At 59.1% G+C, this 23,671-nt stretch overlaps 1 protein-coding gene across 1 annotated transcript; it reads right to left on the reverse strand.

The window, feature by feature from the left end:
- Positions 1–448: 448 nt before the first annotated feature.
- Nr5a1 (nuclear receptor subfamily 5 group A member 1) lies at positions 449–19,199 on the reverse strand. The gene is made up of 6 exons (XM_026386502.2): positions 19,098–19,199; positions 18,836–18,977; positions 16,233–16,858; positions 9,502–9,621; positions 7,720–7,867; positions 449–696 (listed from the first exon to the last, which is right to left on the reverse strand). Exons 1-6 carry the CDS (start codon positions 19,197–19,199, stop codon positions 449–451), a joined length of 1,386 nt encoding a protein of 461 aa, XP_026242287.1.
- Positions 19,200–23,671: the final 4,472 nt, after the last annotated feature.

Consider the following 23,671-nt stretch of genomic DNA (forward strand, 5'->3'; position numbering starts at 1 on the left):
CCTCTATGGGGGAGCTTTGGAGACCCCCACCTGCCATCCCTGTTGATGCCTGCTCGCCTTTCCCCCTGCCTCTGATTCTGGCAGAGGGGGAAAGAATGACCTCTGACCCGAGGGACATCCAGGCCTACCAGGGAATCCCGAACCTCCTCCCTGGACAGCCAGCACTTCAGACTCCAGGACAGAAGCTGGGAGCAGGGGGAGGGCGGGGTGGGTAGCAGCCGCCTCCTTGGGGCACTCTGAGTGGCAGGCAAGTGCCAGTGTCTGGTGAGGGCCACCCCATCTCAGCCAGGCCCTGCCCGTCCTTACCCACCACCCCAAACACACAGCTCCAGAGCTTAGGGTCAGGGGCCTACGGGATGGGGCTCCTGGGTTGGCCTAACCGAATAAGCCCTGCGGAGGCGGCGGGTAGCCGTGCCCTCCCGGCCCGCCTGCCCCGGCCCGCCCGGGCTCAAGTCTGCTTGGCCTGCAGCATCTCGATGAGCAGGTTGTTGCGGGGCATCTCGTTGCCCAGGTGCTTATGGTACAGGTACTCCTTGGCCTGCATGCTCAGGGCCCGCACCTCCACCAGGCACAGCAGCAACTGCTGGAACTTGTCCCCGCAGTGTGGGTAGTGGCACAGGGTGTAGTCGAGCAGGGCAGCGTTGGCCTTCTCCTGAGCGTCCTTCACCAGGCTGTGGTTGTTCAGGAACTTCACATCTGCAAAGGGAGGAGTGAGGTCACCCTCCGGCCGTCCCTGCAGACACATCACTGGCACCAACACACCTTCCCTGTGACCCACCAAGTCATGCGCATCAATGTGGCTGACCAACACCACCATCCTCATCAGTCACCCAAACTACATCCCTGTGTTTGTCACCAGTGTGACAGATGCCACCATCAACAAGCCACAGTCACTGTCACCAACATCGCTGCCTCTGTCATTGCCCTGATGGTCAGGATGGATGTCGATCATCACCAAGACCTTCACCGATCGCTCCCGGGCATCCCTGGGCGTGTTATTTAAACCACTCCATTTCCTCATCTATAAAATGAGGGTGACAATGGAACCTGCAAGACTTTGAGAATTTGAGCAGTTGACTTGGGGGAAATGCCTAGGAGAACAGTCACTGGCACAAAGGTCCCTGGGTGACCTCCTTATCATGGCCAGGGTCGATACCATTACCATAACTGGCACCATCCCATGGTTTACATCATCATGTCACCTTCATCCCATGGCCATTGCCATCAGCATCACCACACTGCCACTCACCACTGTCACCTCACTGCCACCGTGACCAGAGAGGAGCACTGTGAGTGGAAGGACCCATCTCACAGCTGTGAGGCATGAAAACTGGAAGCCCCTTCCAGAGAACCTCGGCATGCTGTGGGTTTACCCTGTGACCACGAAAGAGGCTCAGCAGCCCAAGGAAGGTCTCCTACGGGGCCTTGGGGACATGATGTTCACCACAGCAGTATCTATGGTGGCCAGGAGGTGGCTGGGATGCCACATGCCAGCCTCACAGGTGAGTAGTATGGGGCACACAGAACCCAGAGCCCAGGGACGGATCTTTAAGAGCGTGGAGAGGAAAACAAGGAATGGAGGGGAAGGTCCAGGGGGTCCAGAGGGTGAGGCCGTTTACATCAGTCAAAGATGGTGCTGGGGACGTGGCGCAGCGGTAGAGCACCTGCCCAGCCCGCACGAGGCCCTGGTCTCCTTCCACAATACACAAGAACGGGAACGGACAACATGATCTGCCCTGGACATGAAGGCTGTTTCCCTTGGAGCAAGAGGGACAGCATGCAGGGAGGTTCACTAGTGTATCCCTCCACCTGAGTCACAGGCATATGTCTCTGGAGTGAGGCAGACGAGGGTTCAGACCGAGCCACCATGTTGGAGCAGTGACCCTCCCTTAAAACGCCTTCCTCCTCTCTGCAGGAGCCGTGCCCACCTTGCAGAGGGGTGAGGAAGGCCTGGGAAGGTGTCTTGTGCCCAGGTCCCTGGCCATGGCTCACAGGCCCCTCCACTCCTGGGTAGCATTTCCAGCTGAATTTGCCCTGTCCAGGGGTTCAAGGTCACCAGGAATCCCCGGGATCAGTCCCCAGTCCTCAAATCTTAGCCTGGCCTCCCCTGGGATGTGGCTTCCAGTGGCTCAGAAAATGACCCTCCATCCACTTCCCCACCCATCACCCCAGCCCTGCTGCTGTGGGGGCGGCCAGCCAGGTGGCATGTGCAGCCCTGGGCCCTCTAATCCCTTTAACACCTGCCGCGCCAGGAGAGCTGGACGCTCCTGGCAACCCTGATCCTGGGCCGCCCCCGGTGCGCTTGCCAAGGCCTATGTTGTCCAAAGATGGATTTAGGGAAACCTGAGCTGGGCCTGGGTCATATGGCAGGATCTGACAGGCCACCATCCTCCATCCCTACCCTGTCCCTCACCTTCCCTCACTAAGCAAGCCAGGGTTCTTTTCTTCCTCCATTCCCAGGACCACTGTTGGCCCACAAGGCACCTTTGTGTCAATTAGAAAGAAGTCGGCCCTTGTCCATAGAGATGGAGCTAGATTTCAGACCTCCAGTCCTACCCCGCCTCTGTGCCCTTGTGCAGTGAATGACCTGCCCAACTGTACAGAATAGCCTGCACCCTAACCTGGCTGCTCCAGGCCCATCCAAATGTCATGAGAATTCACTCCACTTAGCTGGCCTCCTGGAAGCAGGTGCGTTAGTTTCATCCCTGTCCTAACCTCTTTCAATCCCAGTCCTGTCTCCATCTGCCTTCATTCCCACCATCCCCACAGCTGGGCCAGTCTGACACAGTCTTCTGCCAATTCACAGTAGTAGGTGGGGATTTCAGAGAAGGATAGGGACCAGCTCAAAGCCACACAGCAGTGAAAGCAGTAAAGGGGCCTAGACGGAAGAGCTGGGGCTGGGAGGACAGGCTAACATGCTGCAGTGGGGATGGGTAGGAGGGGCCTGGGAGAACCAGGGCCTGGGCTTTACAGGGATTTACTGTTCTCGGCAACACCAAGCCGGGGCAGACTGCAGGGGGTGGGTGCAGAACAAGGACAGGTTTCAGGGACAGCCCCTTGCAGCAGTTCTCTGGTCTCTTGGCTCTCAGGAGGCTGAGACCTCGTATCCCCATAAGGTCAGCTACAAGGGATAGGGGGCACCGTCCTTAATGGCTACAGTCCAAGAGTCTGGATCCAGTGTCCTGGGCACCCAGCCAACACCTTGTGCCCTGACACCTTGCGCCAACCTGGGTAATTCTCAGGGAAGGGCACCCCAAGACCAGAGCCTGCATCAAAACCCAGGTCTCTGATTCTCCAGCCTCCTGATGCGAGGGCTGGGTCCGCCTGGACACTGGGTCCTGGGGAACTGGACATACCTCATGTTCCATCCAACTAGGACTCCATCCAAGCCATGCTGTCCGGGGTCCCAGGTTTCCCCCAAAGAGGCTGCTCTGGGCTCGAGGACTTGGATAGTCACCCACCTCTCCAGCCCCCCAGAGTCCCCAGTTTCTAAAAAGTTTGTGGTGAAGACTCTAAGGTACCTGACAGAATCAGTGTCCCATGATGAGCTCTCACCCTTCTAACCTTAGACACAAGCAGGAGACAAACAAGTCTGCAGATGTCTCCTTAATGGGTCAGGGGTTCAAAGCCTAGCCCTACAGCCAGCTGGGTGACCTTGGACAAGTCACTTCCCCTCTCTGAACCTCAGTTTCTTGTCATCTGCAAAATGGGGGCAAACTGATCTCTGCTCATGGAGCTCCAAGACCAGACCTCTCCTGTGTATCTGGCCCAGGGCCCTGAGCCTGACAGAGTGGAAGTGACCAGGCTGGAGACAGACCTGTGTCCCTATCCCTGTCCTGCTCAGCTCCCAGCAGTCCTGGAGGCGGGAGGTGGGAGGCAGGAGGGGGCTGGGAGATGGCACCCCCACCTCAGGGAGCAGCCTGCTAGCTCTGCGAGCTCTGGGGCCCCCAGGAGCTCAGAAAAGCCCCCTTTTCACGGTTTAATTGAATATTTGAATAATCCTTTCATTCCAGTGAGGCATAAAGAATGTTGTCCCAATAGCGGTGACTCAGGCAGGCGCCCCCGCGCACAATGGCCCCTCGAGTGGGGCTGCTATTCAGGCCGCCTTTTGTTGGCTCGGAGCAGTGGGTAAATTGCAAACGCTTAAGGGAATGCTGCTGCCGCCGCCTCAATGGAAATCAGGAAATCGAATGTTAGGTCAATCCATTAAGCTTCGATTAAGTCCTCGGCAGAACAATGCCCGCCGGGCCCATCTTCATAAACACTGCGATTGCCAGGAGAGAGGCACTAATTTTAATTAAACCTCCTTACCTGCCTCTGAGCCCGCCCGAGACAGCTATTTAGACGCCAAATGGCACCCTTCTGCAGAGGCAGGCGAGAAGGAGGCGCTGAGGGCCAGCGGTGGGGTGGGTGGGTGGGGGGACAGGCCTCACAAGAGTTCAGGCTACCCAGCCCAGGGAGGTGCTGAGGAGGGTGACGCCCTGCATGCCAGCTGGGAGCCTCCAGAAAAGTGACAGTCCCTCTCTGGCTCCCTTGTGCCCAGCTCTGGTCTGGATGGAATCATAGTCGGAGCCCTCTGTTTCAGACTCGGGGGTCCAAGTCGCCCCAGCCCCAGATCTCACCTCTTGCAGGGATCTGGGCTGCCCACCTGCCATCCTTGCCCCTGCCGCTGCTGAAGGGCTTTGGTGAAATGCAAGTTTGAACCTGTTAGTTCCAGGTACAACCCAACCCAAGGGACCTGGCCTTGCAGGGCTCAGCCCCTGTCCTCCGCCACAGCCTCTTTGCCCCTGCCCAGTCCCCTAGGCCACAGGGTCCCTTCAGGATTCCTCGTCACCCTCGGGGGGCTGATCCTTCGGTGGGGGATCCTCCAGCCCTGCTTGCTTCCTTTCACCCATCACACTGCTACTCCTACTGCAAGGCTCCGTCTCAGACGCCCCACCCGAGAAGGCTTCAGGGATGTCCCCGCTCCGTGGAGTCAGCCCAACCCCCATCTCACGGGGCAGCTCCAGTTCTTTCTCCACCTGGAACCTGCTCCCCAAAGGCCTCGTGGCCCCGGGGTCTCCTCCACTGCTCTCCTCTAGGTCCAGGTCCCAGAGCCACCTCCTTCCCCCTCACAGCCCGCTCCTCAGCCCGGTCCTCGTCTCTGTGCCCAAAGAGAGTAAGGCCTGAGCCAGATGCTCAGATGAAGATGAAGCCTGTGACCTGGGCATCCGCTTCATTCATTTGCTCATTAACTAAGAAGGAGGATTCTAGAAGCAATCCGAGTCGCACAGTGGCCACGCCTGTCACCCCAGCCTTGCGGGAGGCTGAGGCACAAGTTTTGAGGCCACCCTCAGCAATTTAGTGAGACCCTGTCTCAAAATAAGAGATCAAAAGAACTTGGGACGAAGCTCAGTTGTAAAGCACCCCTGGGTTCGACCCCCAGTACCATTCACATAAAATAAAATAAAAATAAAACACCATACCGGCCCATGCCTCTGAGGGGCAGGCCCAGTGCCGAGCACCTTGGGAAATTCTCTCACTACTTCCTGCAGCAAGACAGGGTAGTCGTGGTGGGCATTTCACAGATGGGGAAATAGAGGCTCAGAGCAGAGAATGACTTGATCAAGGGCATATAACTGGAGGGACCTGAGTGAAACCCAGCTAGTCCATCCCTACCACCCTCCCCTGACCACTGCTCACGGACACACACCACACACGCATGCTCATGCTCACAGGTCCCTGCCCCTCCAGCCTCCTGCTGAGCCCTGCAGTCTCGCCCAGTCCCTCAGGCCTCAGCCGCCTCTGGAGGACAGGATGGAGGAGGTGCCCCGCACTCCCAATTCTGGGCACACACCTACCTGGGCCCCAGAACAGAGGGGTGGGCTCTGCCTTGCTCTCTTCCCTACACCCCTACACCTCTGGCTCTCTTCCCTATGCCCCATGGAAGGGGGAGTCCTGGATTTACCACGGGGGTGGCCAGAGCTGTGCTGGGCCAGGCAGCCACCCAGGGCTTTGGTGGGAAGCAGGGTTGGGGGCTCTTTAGGGGACACTCAAAGAAAGAGTCCCAAGGAGACTGGTGCAAGAGCCTCCTCTTCTAGACTTCCCCCAGAACTCTCTCCATGGCCCCTTGATGGCAGTTGGGTCAAGAACTATCACCCAGACCGTCACAGATTCTGGGCTACAATCCTATGTGCCAAGCATGACGTACCCCTCCGAGTCCCTCGTGTTCCAAATCTCTCTTCACTCTCCAATCTCACACCAGCTCCTCGTGCCACACAACACCTGAAAACCCAGCCACACAGGCGAGCGTGCAGTCTGCATGTGCAAACTCACACCCATGCACGCACTCCTGCCTTTCTGCAGGCCACATTACACAGACCCCCGGCCACGCTGTGCCAGTTCTCAGAGCCCTGCAGCAGCTCTCAATGACAAGGTGGTGAGGAGGACGCCCCTGGAGGCAGAGGTAAGACCAAGTGTCCCCCCAGCTGGAGCCAGCCTGGCTAGGCCCCGAAAGCTCCTCTAAGGACTTCCCGATGCAGCTCCTAGGTGGCTGTGGCTGCTCAGGCTTCCGCCCTTCCGGATGACTGTCCTGTAGCCACCCTGCAGAGCCCTGGCTGGCTGCCTGAGAGGGAACCTCTCAGAGAAACCCACCGGCCACCAGCCTGCCCCCCACGCCTTCCCACCTCCTAATCGACTCCCTTCTTCTCCTCTGCTCTCCAGCACCTCCCACTCCCCCTCCCTCGGGTATGTTATAGACACCCTGTGGCTCTGCGGCCAACTTCCCCAGTCAGCCCTCATCCCATGTCAGCTCCTCTGCTATGAGATCCATTACCCAAAACATCCCCCAAGTCCCTGCTCAAATGTCCCTCTTGCAGGCATAGCCCTTGCTCCCATCTCCCTGTCCCGCCCTAACTGCAGGACTGCAGGGTTCTCCCACTCGGGGGCTCCTGAGGCAAGGAACACCCCCATGCGCATGTCACTGGCTGCAGGGAAGGCACTGGTGACGGTTCGCTGGGAGCTGGGAGGCCAGAGGGAGCTTGGAGACTGGAGCGGCCCAGTCTGGGCTGTGGTCGGAGGCGAGCTGGTGGGCTGGGCTTGCCCCACCGACCAGCTCCCCACTTTCCTCACCATCTGAGCGCTTGTCGAGATCCGCCTGGCTTCACATTTCACTGATCATATGAAGCTTTTTGGCTCTTTCCTAGAGAAGGCCAGTTCTGCTAAGCAGGGACTTGGGGATCCTCTTGGCTCAATGTCCTAACCCTAGGCCTGGCGCAGGGCCGATGCTCAGCAAATGCTTGTAGAATGAAGGAATGAGTGGGGGGGGGGGTCTGGGCCCCAGAGAGTCAGAGGCAGAATGTGAGCCCCTGTGGACCAGGGAATTAAGGCCCCAGAATGGAAGCCGGGAGTAGAGAGCCGGAACTCCCACAGCATGTTTGCAGGTGGGGACGGACACACACCGAGGGCGGTCAGCCAGGAGTCGCCACATTCTACGAAGGGTCCTTGTCCCATGAAGGGCAAGAACTGGACACTGTCTTGACCTTTGATACTTTCACAGAGAGACAGGTCCAGCAGGGCAGTGCCCATTCCCAGCGCCAACTGCTGGCCAGGTGCCCTATACTGAGTATAGGACCCCAAGACCCAATGGTGGCCGCTGTGGCTACAGCGGGGCCCCTGGAGTTGCTCTGCCCACTCACCCCCCCCCACTGCCCTCCACGGCCAAAGCACCCTGCCACTCACCGAGGCTGAGGAGGATGAGGAACTTGAGGCACACAAACTCCTGGCGGTCCAGCTGCAGTGCATGCAGCTGTAGCACCAGCTCTTGCGCCCGCAGCACCAGGCCATGGAGCAGGGAGCCCGCCTGGGCAGCCACTGTGGTCAGCTCCACCTGGGGGGGTCGAGAGGGCAGGTCAGGGGCCCTTCAGAGGGGATGGGCCCAGGACAGTGGTCGTGGGGCCTGGGTCAAGCAGCCCTCCTGAGAAGCCAGGAGCCCTCCCAGGCCACCAGTGTCAAGGACCCACCCTTCCCAGTTCTCCTTAACCTGCTGGGCCTGGAGTTGGGGCACCCATGGCCTGCATGCCTGATGGCAGCAGGGCAGACACCAGGAAGTGGGTGCCACAGGGGAACTAAAGGGTCCTTCATATACAAAGAGCCGCTGCTTGGCCCAATGGTGCGAACAGATTCCGTGCTTCTGTCACAGGGAAGGGCAGTTCTGCCTGAAGCTGTGGACGCGTGCACATGTCCACCCGCCTGCTCACACAAGCTCAGCTCACAGTCACACGCAGACACCTTCACAGGGCGGCCACCAGCTTCATGAAGTGGAGGCAACACTCAACTTGCACACACATTCACACGTGCCCTTAGAGGGGCATTCACAGTAACCCAGAGCTGCGTGGTTGAGCACGCTCACGTGGTAAGAGACAGAAACAGACGCCCACATGCTTCTGCATGGGATCTGCACAATTAAACACAGGAGGGTGCACACACATGCAGGACACTCCTGGGACCACAGAGACTTTGGCCCACATACTCACACTCACGTCTCAAACTCCCTCCACCTGCACTCACAGGGGCTCCAAAGTTACCCCTTAGGAGGACATCCCTGTCCCCTCCCCCCAGTGGCCTGGGACACCAGGGTGACAAGTGAAGATGAGGCCAGAGGTCCTGAGGGGAGGGGGTGAGGAGCAGGACCTCAGTCTCTGTCCCCACCTGTGTTACCCATTAGGCCACTGCTCAGCCCGTGTCCCCACCTGGGGAGTCCTCCTACCACCCGGCTGGACCCAGGGCATCAATCTCCTGTCGCCTCTCCCTCCTGCCCTCTTTTTCCCCTGCTCCTCCTGGGCTCTTCCTCCTCGGCCCCCCCACTCTGAGCCAGGTGGCTGCCCCCACCTCCTCCACCCTTTTCCCCCTCCCCTTCCTCCTGGGGTCAGCGTGTCCCCCCTCCCGAGGCTCCAGCTCTGTCTTCAGGAGCCTCCGAGAGCCACTTTCCACCCTCTTGTCCCATCTCCCTGCTCTAAGCGGCCAGAGCCCGACTCTGGGCTCCCTGCGGCCTCACTCCATCCCTCATTCCTTTATTTGGGATCCAGAGTCTGCGAGGTCTCGACCTCTTATGGCTGGCTCCCAGCAACCCCTCTAGCCTCATCTCTTACCTCCTCCCACCCTGCAGGCCCCAAAAGCACTTCTGGACCCCCTCTCAGATCCCGTGCCCTGCTGTCCCGCCACCTGTGTGGGAGTGGAGACAGACCCCCCATCGCCTCTCACTATTCAATCAATTCTGATTTTTTAAAAATTTATTCTTGAGAGACCCAGTGCCACTGTCCCTTCCTCCAAAGGTCTCCTCTGATTGTCCCACATCCTCTAATCTTGTCCCCCAGAGCAGGGCTCCCAGAGGCTGACTCCTTACAAGGCCAGGGACAGGGCTGGCCACAGAGAGGCCTGGCCAGGGGATGTCCCCCAAAACGAGGGAAAGGGATGGAATTCAGGGTGTCCAGAGCTCAGAATTCTGAAAGCAGGGTCCGTCACCTCCTGGCCGGTGACCAGCAGGATGCTGCCCTCCTTGCCGTATTGGACCTGGCGGTAGATGTGGTCGAACACCAGCAGCTCACTCCAGCAGTTCTGCAGCAGTGTCATCTGGTCAGCCACCTGCAAGGAAGAGCCACGTGGGTGTCTGGGGTCCTGCTGGGGTCTAGTTAGGGACCTTCCTCTCACCCTTCTCCTCCAACTCTCAGTTCAGAGAATGATCTAGATGTGTGACCCGAAAAAGTGACCACCTCTCTGTGTCCTGCCTATCCTTCCCTCTACTGCATCAAGTGTGGCCACGGTCTAACAATGACAGGGTCCAACAGAAATGCTTGGGGCTTGGTTGCGCCAGGCTTCAGGCGCCAGCCCTGCCTCTCACACATGGTAGGACCTGATGCAAGTTCCAGGAGCTTTCTGTACTTTGGTTTTCTTTCTTTTTTGTTTTTCTGGGAACCAGGGATTGAACCCAGGGGCACTTAACCATTGAACCACACCCTAGCCCATTTTTTATATTTTATTTAGAGACAGGGTCTCACTGAGTTGCTTAGGGCCTCCATAAATTGCTGAGGCTGACTTTGAACCTTCGATCCTCCTGCCTCAGCCTCCTGAGCCTCTGGGATTACAGGCATATGCTTGGTTTTCTAATCTGTAAAGTGGTCAAGGTACTTAGAAGCTGGTCTGACACGTATTAAACACTCAGTAGATGTTAGTGACAAACGTCCCTGGAGGCGCTCTGTGAAGACACCACTCATCTGAACAGTGTGCCCATATGGCCTGCTGTCAACTCTGGCAGCTACAACTGCTCTCAAAGAGCCAAGGGGAAGAAACAGAGGGCTTCTCCTGGGACTTTTGCAGAGCTTTCAAGCCCAGAAGAGAAAAGTGTTGGCCAGGCCTGGGGACAGATTGGGGAGAGGGCAGGCAGATGGCAACATCTGCAGTAGGAACAGAAGATTCTGAACACCTAGGTGGCAACCGGCACTGAGTCCTCCTTGAGGAGGACAACCCAGGCTTTGGTCCCTCTCGGTATCCACAGCCCCCTCCTGGGACCATCTCTATGGTGAACACAAGCCATGATGATTACCAGTCCCTGCGCTGGGGTCCCACAGCCCTGCCAGGTTGGTGCAGTTGCTACTAGCTTCATGGAGAGACCAAACAGCACAGTGACTTGCCCAAGGTCAGTAACTTGCCCAAGGTCACCCAGCTCTGTCTGGTTCCAGATCCATGCTCTTCACTACTGGAGTGGACAAGACTTGACCCTGCTCCCTTGCCATCTAGGGGTTCATGGTCTCTTGTCAACTTCTTACTTTCTCCATGAAGCCCTCCTCAATCCCTCCTCCCTCCTCAGTGCCCTCCCACCCTCTGGACATAGAATGTGCAACATCTTATGGCTCATGCTCTGCCTTCCCTGATGCCATGAGGCACAGGAAGGCAGGCCTGGTGTCCAGCTCAGCTCTGGGCCCCTCCAGGAGGCCTCAGGAGCAGCTGATAGAACTCTGCCAGACACCCACCCCTCCCCCAAGGAGCCAGGGAGCCCTGGCAAACAACTCTCTCTTCTTGGGGTAGAAGTCCCTCCTCCCTCCGTCACCTCCTCTCCATCCCTGAGGCCTCTGTCCTCAGGCAAACGGGGAGAAAGGAGAAGGTAGAACAAGAGGAAAGTGAGGAACTGGACACACAAACAAGGTCTCTTCTCGTACCCCCCTCCCCAGTGCGAGAAGAGAAGAAAGGACCTGGTCTGTGCAGGTCTGTCTTGCTCTGGGCCACCGCCTCCCTTCCTCACCTCATCTCTGGGCCAAGCGCCCACTCTCTCCCTCCTCCCAGAGTTTCATCGCCATCAGAGCAGAGCCCTAGGTGACCTGGGATTGGCCCCAGCAGCCATTAGATGGCAGGGGACACTTCTCCTTCCCTCTCCTCTGGAAGTGGCTGGCCTGTGGAGCCGGGTAGGAGCCTTGCCATCAGTTTCCAAGAAGAAAGCAAAGCTGAGGGAGGACTTACCATCAGGATCAATCTGCCCTGCCCCAGTGACATCCTGCCCGTGTTGCAGAGAAACAAGCAGGCTTGCCCGAGGTGACGCGTGGGCAGTGGGGCTCTGCCCAGTCGGCCCTACTGGGTCCATCTTCAGGGGCTCTGGGAACTTCTGCCTCAGGCCCAGGTGGGAGAAGTCTGCCCAGGGGTCACACTGGTGTCAGGCAAGGAGCTCTTGAGCCCACTGAGGGTGACCCAGAAGGAGGCCATGCAGGGCTGTGCTCTGCCCCCACCCATTGTGAGTCCCAAAGAGCAGACACCCTTGTGCCCAGATTGAATGAAGGGGGGGCGTGGAAGAGAAGAGATAAGGGGGGAATTAGAAGATAAGCAGGCCAAGCTCCAGGGAGAAAGCAAAGGGGTCACAGTGACCTGGCTGGCCCAGATCCGGGAGCAGACTCCAGACCTCAGACCCCAGGGTGGGGGCAGCCCTGCAGAGGGGCCCAGCTGGGAGACGGCAGAGATCAGCTCTCTGATGCCTACACTCCATGCCCCTGCCCCACTACGCGTCCTCTCTCGCCCTCGTTTACTGCTTTATGAGATGGGAGAAATAATCTTCCCCCTTCAGTTACAGAAAAACCTATGAACACAGCATGGGTCGCAAGGGGTTGTGTGAACCCACTGTCAACTCCCCCAAGGATGCCACTCAAGCTGGGCTCCCACTTACCCCCGGCCAAGCATTTTCCTGCCAGACTTCCACTTCTTCACTCAGATGGACCAATGGACACATAAAGACACCCAACTCCCAAATGCTCCCCACAATGTGAGCACACATAGGCACACCTGTACATGAGCACACATAGCCACACCTGCACACGGGCACACACACCTCTGTATTTAAAAGAAAACTAGCCAGGTGCGGTGGTGCACAGTCTGTAATCCCGGCAGCTCAGGAGGCTGAGGCAGGGGGATCGCAAGTTCAAAGCCAGCCTGAGCAAAAGCGAGGTGCTAAGCAATTCAGTGAGATCCTGTCTCTAAATAAAATACAAAATGGGGCTGGGGATGTGGTCCAGTGGTCGGGTGCCTCTGAGTTCAACCCCTGGTACCCCAAAAACAAACAAATAAAAACTTGAGTGAAACTCCATAAAAAAGCAGGTGGCCAAGAGCCTCACTCAGTCAAGGAGGGCTGGGGTCCCCTCTCCAGAGATTTCTTCCTAAACTCAAGGTCCCTCCTCCCTTACCCTTTAACCTCCCTTCCGCCCTCGGGACAAGGACATTTGCAGTCCCAGCCTCAGAGTCCCTTACCAGCCTAGCCCATCCATGGGCTCACCAGCCACCCACCCCTCCTGCTCTGGGCAGCCACAAATCTTCCCAGAGCCTTGACACCTTGCAGCCGGCTCTGGAGAAGGGCTATTTATGGGTGCCGGCTGACCTCTCCCCCAGCAGGCCTCCCTCTGGAGCCCCCTGGGGTCTGATCGGTCTGGCAGCCGAAGGCCAGCAGGCTCGGTAATTCTCGGGTGGCTGACATGCCCCAGGCTGGCCTGGCGCGCTCCAGGCCGAGTGGTCGGTGGGCCATCGTTTGTCAGCCGAGGACTGACAAGAGTTACTGCAGCTTAAATGAAACCATATATCTGGGCAATTAAATCTGTTGCCAATGGGGGCCTCGGAGCTGGACGTCAAGGGTGAACTGGTGTCAAGATGGGTCATTAGGCATCGTGGCTCTCCTCCCTCTCCCCGGTTCCTGTCTTGCACCCTCGCAGCCTATCCCTCACCGTAACTGTCCAGGGCTGACTGCCTGGCTCCGGACCTGCCCCCACTGCACAGCGGGGAAGGGTGAGTCCCTGCTGCCTTGCAGGTAAGAAACTGCTTTACAAGCCCTGAGCAAGTCTGTAAAGACAGTGCTCAGAGGAGAGTGCATTCAGCATCTCTTACTCTGCTCCTCCTGGCCAGGCCTGGAGACCACCTGCAAGTGGGCAGTCAATAGCACAGTGCAGAGAGCAGAAAGGAAGAGCGCTGGGGAGCCCAACGACTGGGTTTCCTGAGCGCCAAGCCCTGTGTTGAGGTCTTCACCTACCCAGGCTCATTAAACCCCTATAACCACCCTCCCAGGTAGCTATTACCCACATCCCTCTCCTTTATAAATGAGGAAACTGAGGCCCAGAGAAGCAGAACTGCACAGCTTGGTAGTAAGCCCCTTGAGCCTGGTCTCTGGTCTTCACTTCTGTGCCACTGTCAGCTCCAACATGCTATGCTTGGGCAAGGTGGGAAAATGAGACAGAGGGACAGCCAATCAAGTGGGAAAGGGGACAGAGGAGGGAAAGTCCTAGAGGGCACCTGGGATCGTACATACCTGGGCCCCCAGCATCCCTGATGGTTCAGCTAAGACCCCAGGCTTTCCCCTGAGAAGCTGATTGGTCATCTGCATGGAGCCTTGGCTCTGGCTAGGAGCCCCTCCCTGGATGTGGGGCCCCAGCCAGTCCTGGCTGTCCATCATCTGCTGCCCAAGGGCCCACTCCTGGGTCGGGCTCTGCTGATGCTGCCAGCCCACTTCATGGGGTCACCTGGAATGCCCGGATGTCCTCACACTTTTATGGACTTTCCCCTGGGCTATTCCCATTTCTTGAACGTCCTTAGCATTCTCTGACTTATTTCTGGAAACCTCTGACTTCCTCAGATGTAGCCATCTTCTCTCTCACTAGACTTCTCAGTCCCTTCCCATCACTCTCGGAGCCCTGGGCACTCTGGGCACCCTGTATTGGCATTATCTATGTGCACTTCTGTCTCTTCCTCTAGCCTGGCAACTTTCTGGGTCCAATTCATTTCAATGTCCCCAACATCCATGATGCCCCAAAGCCATCCCTGGATGGCTCCGTTCCAGAGCCCCTCTTCTGTCTGCTGAGATGTGTTGAATGGTGAATCAAAGGGATACTAGGGCCATTCAGCACCCTTTTGCTTTTCTGCCCACTCACCCCTGGGTTCCGCAAACAGACACCACCCAGGGTCCACTGGAGCAGTGGGAAAGAACTTGATGTGGCAAACTAGAGGTTCTCCAAGGGCTGGGCTAGTGCTTATCTGCAAGGCTCCTTTACAGAGGTGGTGACTGTGGGCCATATTCCTGGGCTCAATACAAGATTCTGGGAAGGGGAAGCAGGAAGATTTGGGCCATAGAGAAGCCAGAGCAGGAAAAAACACTCAGCAAAGCTGGGACAAAGGCCCTTCCCATCCTGCGTGAAGCCCCGGGAGAGTAGGAAAGCGGCCAGAGGAAGTGCCCTGCCCCTGGATCCAGGCTGGGAATGCTCTGCTGCTCCTCCCTCTGCACAGGGGCTTATGGGAAGCCTGCAGGGGAAGCCAGAAACCAACCCCAGAGTCCTGGGTCCTCATCCCCCAGGGCCTCCAGCCAGGAGCAGAAAGCAGGTGGGAGTATCCCTGCATAAGGTCAGCCCAGAGAGGCCAGTAGAGGGGACTGGTAGACAGCCCATCCCATGGTAGACCCACTGCATGTCTCAGACCTTGGCCATGACAGGCCCTCCACAGTAGAAGCAGGAATCACCACCACAAATTCTTGACTCCCAGATCCCCCTAGGCCCCTAACGCCATGATGCTCCAGAGGCTCTGAGTCCCCATGCCCCACCTTATTCCCATTCCTTGCCAGCCAGGGCAGGCAGTGCCCCCAGCCCATCCGGCCACATCTCCTGGAGGAAGCCCAGGCCTGAGTGGCGTCAGCACTGACAATGCTGCTCAAGGCTGCAGTGGCCCCAGCGGGGAGGGCAAAGGCTCTGCTGTTTATAACCAACCTCAGAACAGCTAGGGGGCTGACTTGGGAAAGGCTGTACCCAGACCAGGGAGAAAGGGACCTTGGCCAGGGTTTCAGGGGTCTCTGGGGAAGCCTCAGATGGAGCCAGGGCATTGGAGGGGCAACTCCCAAGCCTCAGGCCATTCACATCCCTAGGCAAAATGACTGGGAAGTTCTTCCCTATACCTGGCCTCAGTTTTCCTGCTGCTTTTCTGTTTACTTTAGCTTAGGTACTTTAACACCTGGGGGAAAGAAGCCCTTGAGGTAAAAGAAAGCTGCTTCATCTGGCAAGATCACTGACAGGCCCTGGGATCCCCCACCCATTCCTCTGCAGGCATACAAACACACAGACACACAGAAACACAGAACCAACCGTCGTGAGAGTTACAGGGGCAATGAGACCTTTCATCTTATTTAGGGTGGAGGAGGGCCCACAGGTATCCAAAACTCAGACACTAAGAGCCCATCCATGGCATATGCAACTGGTGGGGATTGGTAGCCTCTCTGAATGGGATGACAGGATGGGCTGGACCCCCTCCTGGCATTGGCCTGGGGGACATACGAAGAAGACCCAGTTAGTCTTTTGAGGGAGTCCAAGGCCTCAGAGAAAGCAGGAAATGCCTCCAGAAAACCCAGACTGGGAGAGAAACAGCCTCAGACTGAAGAGGCTGGAAAAACACAGAGGAGCAGAGAGACCACAGGCCTGGGGGTGCAGGGAGACATTAGCATGAGACAGAGACTGTGAGAGACAGAGACTTAGAAAACAAGGCCAGGGAGGGGAGGGAGTGAGCAGGGGTGAGGGACACTCAGGAGGATGTGGTAGACCAGAAATGCTCCTTAATGTCCCCAGGGGAACCTCCATGTCTTAACACTGCCTAAAACCAGTGGGCAGGATAGACCACTCAGGGGGCCACCAGGACAGAGGTCCAGGCAGCCTGGAGGCCACACCAGAGCCAGGGCCAACAGTGGAGGAGGCACTCACCTCCAGCTCTTTGAACACCATACATCTGCGAGCCCAGTCCACGATGGAGATGAAGGTCTGGTCAGCCATCCTGCACAGGAGGCCGAAGGGTGCTGGCTGGTCGGGGCGGCCTTTGGCAGGTTCCTGCAGGCAGCCTACGATGCGTGCCCGCACCTGGTCCTCATCGGGCTCCAGCTGCAGCAGCTGTAGGATGAGCTCGGGCACACTGGGCCCTCCAGAGAAGGGCTCTGGGTAGCCATAGGGCGGCCCAGGCTGCGGGGGACTGGCATAGGGTTCTGGATACTCAGACTTAATGGCACGGCCAGGGAAGGCAGGGTAGAGGTAGCCGGCCAGTGGCCCATGGGTGCTGGGCATGGCCATGGGCAGTGCTGAGGCTCCAAAGTCGCCCAGTGGCCCAGTGGGTGGACCAGAGGCCAGGCCCTTAGGCTCAGGCGCGTGCAGGCTGGGGGTCAGCATGTAGTCCGGTGGGGGAGGGGGTGGCGGAGGCACCCCCATTGGGGGGCCTGTCTCCAGCTTGAAGCCATTGGCCCGAATCTGTGCCTTCTTCTGCTGCTTCAGGGCCCGGTCCCGCTTGTACATGGGCCCAAACTTGTTCCGGCCGCCCCGCATACGGTCAGCGCGCACGGCTGTGGGCAGGGGCAGAGGGTCAGGCTCCCCCCTCCACGCCACCTTCTACGCTGCTCTATCCTGAGCTAACTGTGTCCTTCCCCTGCCCAACAGCCTTTCATGACTTCCACAGGGGAAGACAATCATCTTAGCCTGGCATTCAAGGTCCTGCTCAATTTTCCAGGTTATCCCTCAGAGGAACAAGTGTCCCTTCCACTTCACCTTACTCACCTCAGCAGACACTGCTGCTCGGCTTGACACTTTTCCCTCAGCCTCCACCCAGCTCCCCATCTTTAATAGTCCTTCTTCCTCAAAGCCTTTTCTTTCTCTTGTGCTTGCCAAACACCCAGCCTCAATGTCACCACCTCCAAGAAGTGTTCCTAGATTTGCCCAGGCAGACTCTCCTGTCCTTGGCCCCACAGTCCCACCCCTGGCCCACTCTTATCATGCTGAGTGTACCATGCCATATGCCCTATGCTGGGAGGTCCTGGGGACTCAGCTCTTAGTCTCTTGGTTCAGATGTCCAGTGCTGGGCCTGACAGGGAGACAGTGATAGGAAGGGGATCCTGTGAGTCTTCCTCACAGCGGGATGCCCAGTACGGACTAAATCCCAGACTCTTTGAACCCCAGTGGCAAGATGACTTGGGTTTCCCCTACTGACTTTGAATGTGAAGGCGGGTTTAGAGGTTGCTGGCTCTGTGATGGAGGCAGGGACCTCTCTTGCTAACCAGATGTTCTTCTGTCTAGCCAAGAATGTGTCACCAGCCAGACTCAACAGGTGCATCTCTGCAGCTGGAGTGTGGCCCCCGCCCCTGCTTAGACAGGATCCCAGCCCAGGCTCTAGGAGAAGGAAGAGATCAGGAGACAGAGGGCAGTGCTTAGCAGGAATGGAACCTCCCAGACGTCTTCCTGCCATACTTTCAGGCAGGCTGCCCTGTGGGCTTCGGCTGCCAGCAACAACCAGCTATTCTGGCCCCTCAGGACTTGGAGCTAGGGATGTAGGCTCTTGGGACAGGGCAGGGTATTCCCTTCCCCCGCCCCCGAAGCTAGGAGCTGTAGAACATGTGGTCTGCAGCTCTCAGAGCCTCTGGGGGTGGGGGCTTCTCCTTGTTCAGAAACTTCAGCCAACAGCTGCTGACTGGGCGCATAGCCCAGCTGGGGCCATGGGGTGGAAGCTACTCGTGTCCACCCTTGGGTCTCTCCTTCTGGGACATCTTTTTTCCTCTCTGGACTGCAATGGGGGTAGGGGTGGGGGCAGAAGAGTCCTGCGTCCTCTGGGGAAATTGTTACCTACTCCTCAGCCCTCTCAGGGCTGGATAGGAACAAGATAGGAAGGAATCTCACCCTCTGGAGTGAAAAAAACCAGTGATCCCTGGGTGGTGGTGGATAAATAAAAGGAGAAGGCATAAGAATAAAATAACAATAGTAATAATAGCTAACCTGTGAGTGTTTACTGTGTACCAGGGACCTTAGACTTTCCGTCACTTCTCTCAAACCTCACACTAACTCAGGGAGGGAGGGAGGCACTACTATTAATCCCATTTTAAAGTTGGGGAATCTGTAGATCATAGAAGTTAAGGAATTTAACCCAGTGCCTGTAAGTGGTGTCACTGGGACTCGAACCAGACAAGGGCATTGAAAGCCTTGACTCTAGCTGGGGTGGGGGCTCGAGCTTCTTCAGGGAGAGAAGCACTGCTGGGGCTCTGTCTATGTTGGGGACCCTGGGCTGCCGAAAAGGCGTCTCCCTGGAGTTGAGTTTAACGCAACCCTGGCTGGTTCTGCATGAACTCCCTCCCCCAGGACTTAAGCCCAACCCCTGCCTGTCCTCTCACTCCCTTGAAGAGACCAGGCCCTAAGTCAGGCTAGGGGCCAATCGCCTGGCCCCTAAAACTTCGAGAAGGCCAGTGATGTCCTCTCTTCAGCTACCTTTCCCAGCCCCACCCTCTGCTCCCTCGGGCGGTCAGAAGTCAGGGGTCGGAGTCCCGCGGGGCGCGCACCTTCCAGGCGCATCCCCACCGTCAGGCACTTCTGGAAGCGGCAGAAGGGACAGCGCTTGCGCTGCGTCTTGTCGATCTTGCAGCTCTGGCTCTCCGTGCACGTGTAGTGCTTGTTGTTCTGCACAGTGCGCTTGAAGAAGCCCTGAAAGAGAGGGGAGTCAGTGTGGGAGCGATGGACCCTCTGCCCAGAGCGCGCGCCGGCCTCCGCCGCGCCCTACACACCCTTGCCGCCCGCCTGCAGACTCACCGCTCACGCGCTCACCTTGCAGCTCTCGCACGTGAGCAGCCCGTAGTGGTATCCGGACACCTTGTCCCCACACACTGGGCACAGCTCATCCAGGTCCTCGTCGTACGAATAGTCCATGCCCGCGGCGTCCGCCTGAGGAGAGAGGAGAGGGTCACCACGGGCCGACGGCGAGGGGCTGCGGCTGGTCTGGCCAGGCGGATCTCGCACCCCGCGGCGGCCGCACCCACAGCGCCCGCTGCGGTACCCCTGGCCGCGTCCAGGTGAAGGGGGCGGCGGCAGGACCCACTGCAGCGCTCAGGTGGCCTCGCAGCATGGGCCCAGCCCGAGTGTGGGTCCCGCGCTCCCGCCGCGCGGCTCCTCCCGCGCCGCCGCTGCCGCGCCCGATCCCGGACCCTCGGATTCGATGCGCTTCGATCCGGATTCGTTTGTCTGAGAACAAAACCCCGATTCTGAGAAAAGGAGACAGGCTCCGGCGCGGGTGAAACAGGAGCCAGGGAGCCCGGGCAGAGTGGGGCGAGCGGCCCGGGTGTGCTGGGAACCCGACAGAGACGAAGGAGGCAGAGACAGTCTGGGAGAGACAGAGAGACCCGCCGGAACGAGCGCGATACCCCCGACCGACGCTGCTCACGTAGAGAGAACCCGGGCGACGGGGACACACCGATGCCGAGTCAGGAAAAAAGCCTAGGGAGACGAGATAGATAGAGAGATGATAGATGGATGGAAGGAAGGATGGATGGATAACGAAAGAGACCGAATCACAGACACCGAGAGAGAGAGGCCCAGAGACAACCCGGGAGAAACACATGCACAGTCGGAGAGACAGTGATAGACAAGAGACAGGCCGAGAGACGAGAGACACCGGGGAGACAGGGCAGAGAGAGTGACAGAGACGCGGAGAGAAAACCTGGGGAGACGGAGGCGCCCAGCAAGAGGGTCGGGGACTTGGAGACGCGCCGGAACCCAGAGCCGAGCTCCGAGGCGTGGCCCCGCAGAGTCGGACCGCCAGGGGCCCGCGTCCAGAGGTGCGGAAAACCACGGCGCCAGGGACCGAGAGCCCGAAAGCGCTGAGCTGCCCGGGACTGCGGGCCAGGGGAGACAAAGCCGGTGGCAGCGACGGCAACCGGAGGCGCGGCTTGCGCGGCCGAGACCGAGTCGTCGGACGGAGAGACGGCGAAGAGGGCGCGGCGGAGACCGCCGGCGCCGGGCGCGGAGACCTCGGGCGGAGGTCCCGTAGGCTCTGGGAGGCCGGGCCGGAGATGGGGGCGACCTCGGGCGGAGAGTCACAGTCCCAAAGAGGGAGCGCGACGGCGGCCGGCGCCCACCTCGCGGCTCCTGCGAGCAGCGCTCCGCGTCCAGCCCGCGCGGAGACCCGCACCTCCCGGCCGCGCCGCCGCCGGCGATGAGCCGCACCCGGGCGCAGCGCCGCCCGCCCGCGATGACGGCCGCTCGGGCCGGGGGCGGGGAGGCGGGGGCGCGGGGCTGGCTGCGCTGGGCCTCGGCGCTCCCCCCACCGCCTCCCCGCCCCCGCCGCCTCCGGGGCCGCTCGAGGCGCACCTGGGACCCGGGCCCCTCTGCCGCCACTGCGCGCTGCGCGAACCCGCCGCGCTGGGCCAGGGGCCGGGCGCTCTATATGGGCGCGTGCGGTATCCGGGGGCGGAGGCCCGGCGCGCGTCCTCCCCACAGCCCGGCCTGTGCCCTGCCCTCCCCCCAGCTTGCTCGTGGCTTCACCCTCATCCTCTCGGGCCCCCCATCCCCAGCCAGGCCCCCAGAAGCTCTCGAGCTACGAGAGAACGGCGGAGTCCCAGCGCCCCAGAATCCAGACAGGTGTCGAGCGCTGAGGTGCCTCTGGCGGTGGGAGGAGGCGAGCTCCTGTTTGCAAGTCCAGCTTAGTCGTGGCCAGGGCCAAGCTGGGGACGCTGGTGGTTCTGCAGCTTGGAAGTGGGTAAGGGCGAGCGTGGGGGCCTGTGGCCAAGGCATTAGTTCAAGGCTAGAAACCGTCTGGTGTTTGCCCTGCCACATTTCCTCACTTGGGCGGTAAGTAACCTTCTTCAGTCCTCAGTTTCCTCATCTGTGAAGTGGGATGATGACTGGCCTTCCTGGAGGGTGGTTGTAAGGATGGACCGAAATGCAGCTGGCGAAGCACAAGCCCGGCACGGCGGTGTCTCTCTACAACGCCCAGCGGGAGACCTGGGGCAATCCCCTTCTCTGTGAACCTCAGTTTGCCGGCAGGAAATGGGAATCTTGGGAATGCACCTCTGCGAGATTCCAAGGTCTGGTGAGCACTCAGAGCCTCCAAGGGCTCGGGGGCTGGGAGAGCGGAGCTGGAGGTGGGCGACAGGCACCCCCACACCCCTCGGAGCTCTAGCCCAGGCAGAGGGCGGAGGAAGAGAGCTGGTGGAAGCCTGGGGGACAAAGGGAGCCCTGGCCGGGATGGGCAGATCAATTGCTCAGGGTTGGGGAACTCCACGGGGCCACTCCCGTTATCAGGTGAAGAAACTGAAGCAGGAGGGAGAAAGAGGCCTGCACAAAGCCCGCCCCTGGCCCCTCTGGCACCTGGGGTCTGAGGCTGGGGACCCTGAGGCCAGAAAGCTGCAGCTTCAAGAGAGGAAGACCGCAATTTGCATTGGCAGAGATGCTACCGACCAAAAAGTTTCAGGGCCACTACGGTGGCCTCAGGTTCCTGCAGGAGCTGGCACCATGGTCCTGAGAGCCTAGGCCTGAAGCCCATGCAGACCACCCCTCGCCTTGCTCACCCCGCAGAGTGAGGAGCAGAGTCTGCGGTCCGCTTGCCAGCAAGTCACTTCATTCATCTGAGCCTCAGTTTCTCCGTATGTAATAAGGAAAGCCCGGCCCTCCAGATGGAGTGCTGTAGTTTCCATCAGATTCCATGGACATATCTTGGTGCGGAGGGAGGAGAGAGAGCCAGAGAGGAGTTAGTGGTAGATCCCCACCTTGAGCCCCTGAGAAACTGCAGTCTGTGTCGGGCCTGGAGGCCGGAGGTGGGGGTTTGGGGGAGCTTTTCTGCCTCTGAACAACCTCCACTCAGAGAGGAGCCCTCTGCCCTCTGGCAGTGGAACTCAGCAGCACCCACCAGGCTGCAGGGAGTGGAGGGGAGTGGGGGATGGGCTGCCCAGGGGTAGTGGGCTTCTGTCGGGTAGAGCCCACCTGGGCTGTTGAGGAAGGCCCAGCAGCATAGCGCAGTCTGGGCTGGGGGCCGGTGGGGTGGGAGGCTGGGCTCTGAGCCAGCTCTCCCCTTCTGCCACCATCTCAGCCCCCCTCCCCCTGGGCTCTACTACCTCAGGCTGGGAGCCGGTGGCTCACTGCACCCACCCTGCCCCTGCCCCATGTAGGAACTCACAGCCTGTTACCCACCTACCCAGGAAAGCAAAGCAGACCCTGTGCCAGCCGCAGAACCTGGACTGACAAATAAACACTGGAGACAGACTCACACATACACAGAGGCTCAGAGACCTCCATAGAGACCACACAGACGCCCAGACAGGAGACCCAGAGACCCAAGACAGGCCCAGAGACCTCACAAGACCCTCAGACTGCTAGGCTCCCACCAACACACCGATGTGAACACCCGGTCAACACTAGATAGCGGGACACCCACAGACCCCACAGCGCTTGTCGCCATAGGCCTGGCTCCTCCCATCAGCGGCCCAGTGAAGAAGAGAGGGTATCTTACTGAGGTGGGGAGGTCTAGAGAGACCTCTAGCCCCTTCCCCACCCAGAGAAGTGAGCACTGGTCACTCCACAGAGCAAGTTGTGGCCGGCCTGGGCCACAGGGAGGCACTGAGGAGGGAGGCTGGCCATTAGAGGCCTGGGCCCAGGCCCTCACTTACGGAGCGGAAGAAGAGTTCTCAAGCCGGATGAGGGTGGACAGTGGGCACCAGGGTCGGGGGGAGGCTCTGGAAACACAGGTGAGGCAGTGGTGACGGTGGGCACGCAGGAACTCCTTCACACCACTGCGGGCGGCGGGCGGGCGGCAAGCTGGCCCTGTCCGTTCGTCCTCCTCCTCCTCCCCGCCCTGGGGGGGGCCACCAGAGGCCCAATTGGTCTCTGCCCCCACGTGACTCTGCAGGCCTCCTCTCTCCTCCTTTGTTGGTGTTTCTCTTCATTTAGGTCTATTTTTTTCTCTTCTCCTAAAAGAAAAAAAAAATACCCCTATCTATCTGGGGGCCGAGGGTGGGGGTGGAGGCCAAGGTACTCTAGAGGCCTTGGCCAGCTGGCCGTTCCAGGCCGCTGTGGGAGCCCAGAGGCAGGGACCCCACGTAAGCGGGTAGGCAGCCCGCTTGTTAGTGACTGGGTGGGAGTGGGATCTGATTTATGAGCTCCTTCCCCACCCTGCCTGCAGCCTGGCCTCTCTCCCCTTGAATGGCTTCCTCTCTGGGTCCTGGCCTGGCGCGGTCCAGCTTGGTCCAGACATGGGAGCAGAGTCAGCATGGGCCAGTGTCAGGTAGCGGCATGGACCACTTGACCAGGTAGATAGACAAGATAGACCAGGTGGGCAGCAGCTCCGGTCTGGTCTTTACTCTTCTAGAAGATGGAGGAAGGAAGACAGGCTGGAAGGCAAGCAGAGGAGC

The sequence above is a fragment of the Urocitellus parryii genome, chromosome 4 (genome assembly GCF_045843805.1).
Source record: "Urocitellus parryii isolate mUroPar1 chromosome 4, mUroPar1.hap1, whole genome shotgun sequence".
In the NCBI taxonomy this organism is placed as follows: Eukaryota; Metazoa; Chordata; class Mammalia; order Rodentia; family Sciuridae; genus Urocitellus; species Urocitellus parryii.

What these genes read in the sequence shown, in the direction of transcription:
- Nr5a1 (XM_026386502.2), bottom strand. Translation starts at nt 19,199, where the DNA reads ATGGACTATTCGTACGACGAGGACCTGGATGAGCTGTGCCCAGTGTGT. An exon ending in GGTGGGGATGCGCCTGGAAG is followed by an intron (nt 16,859 to 18,835) that starts GTGCGCGCCCCG and finishes CCCTGCCCACAG; the next exon opens with CCGTGCGCGCTGACCGTATG. An exon ending in TGGTGTTCAAAGAGCTGGAG is followed by an intron (nt 9,622 to 16,232) that starts GTGAGTGCCTCC and finishes TCTTCCTTGCAG; the next exon opens with GTGGCTGACCAGATGACACT.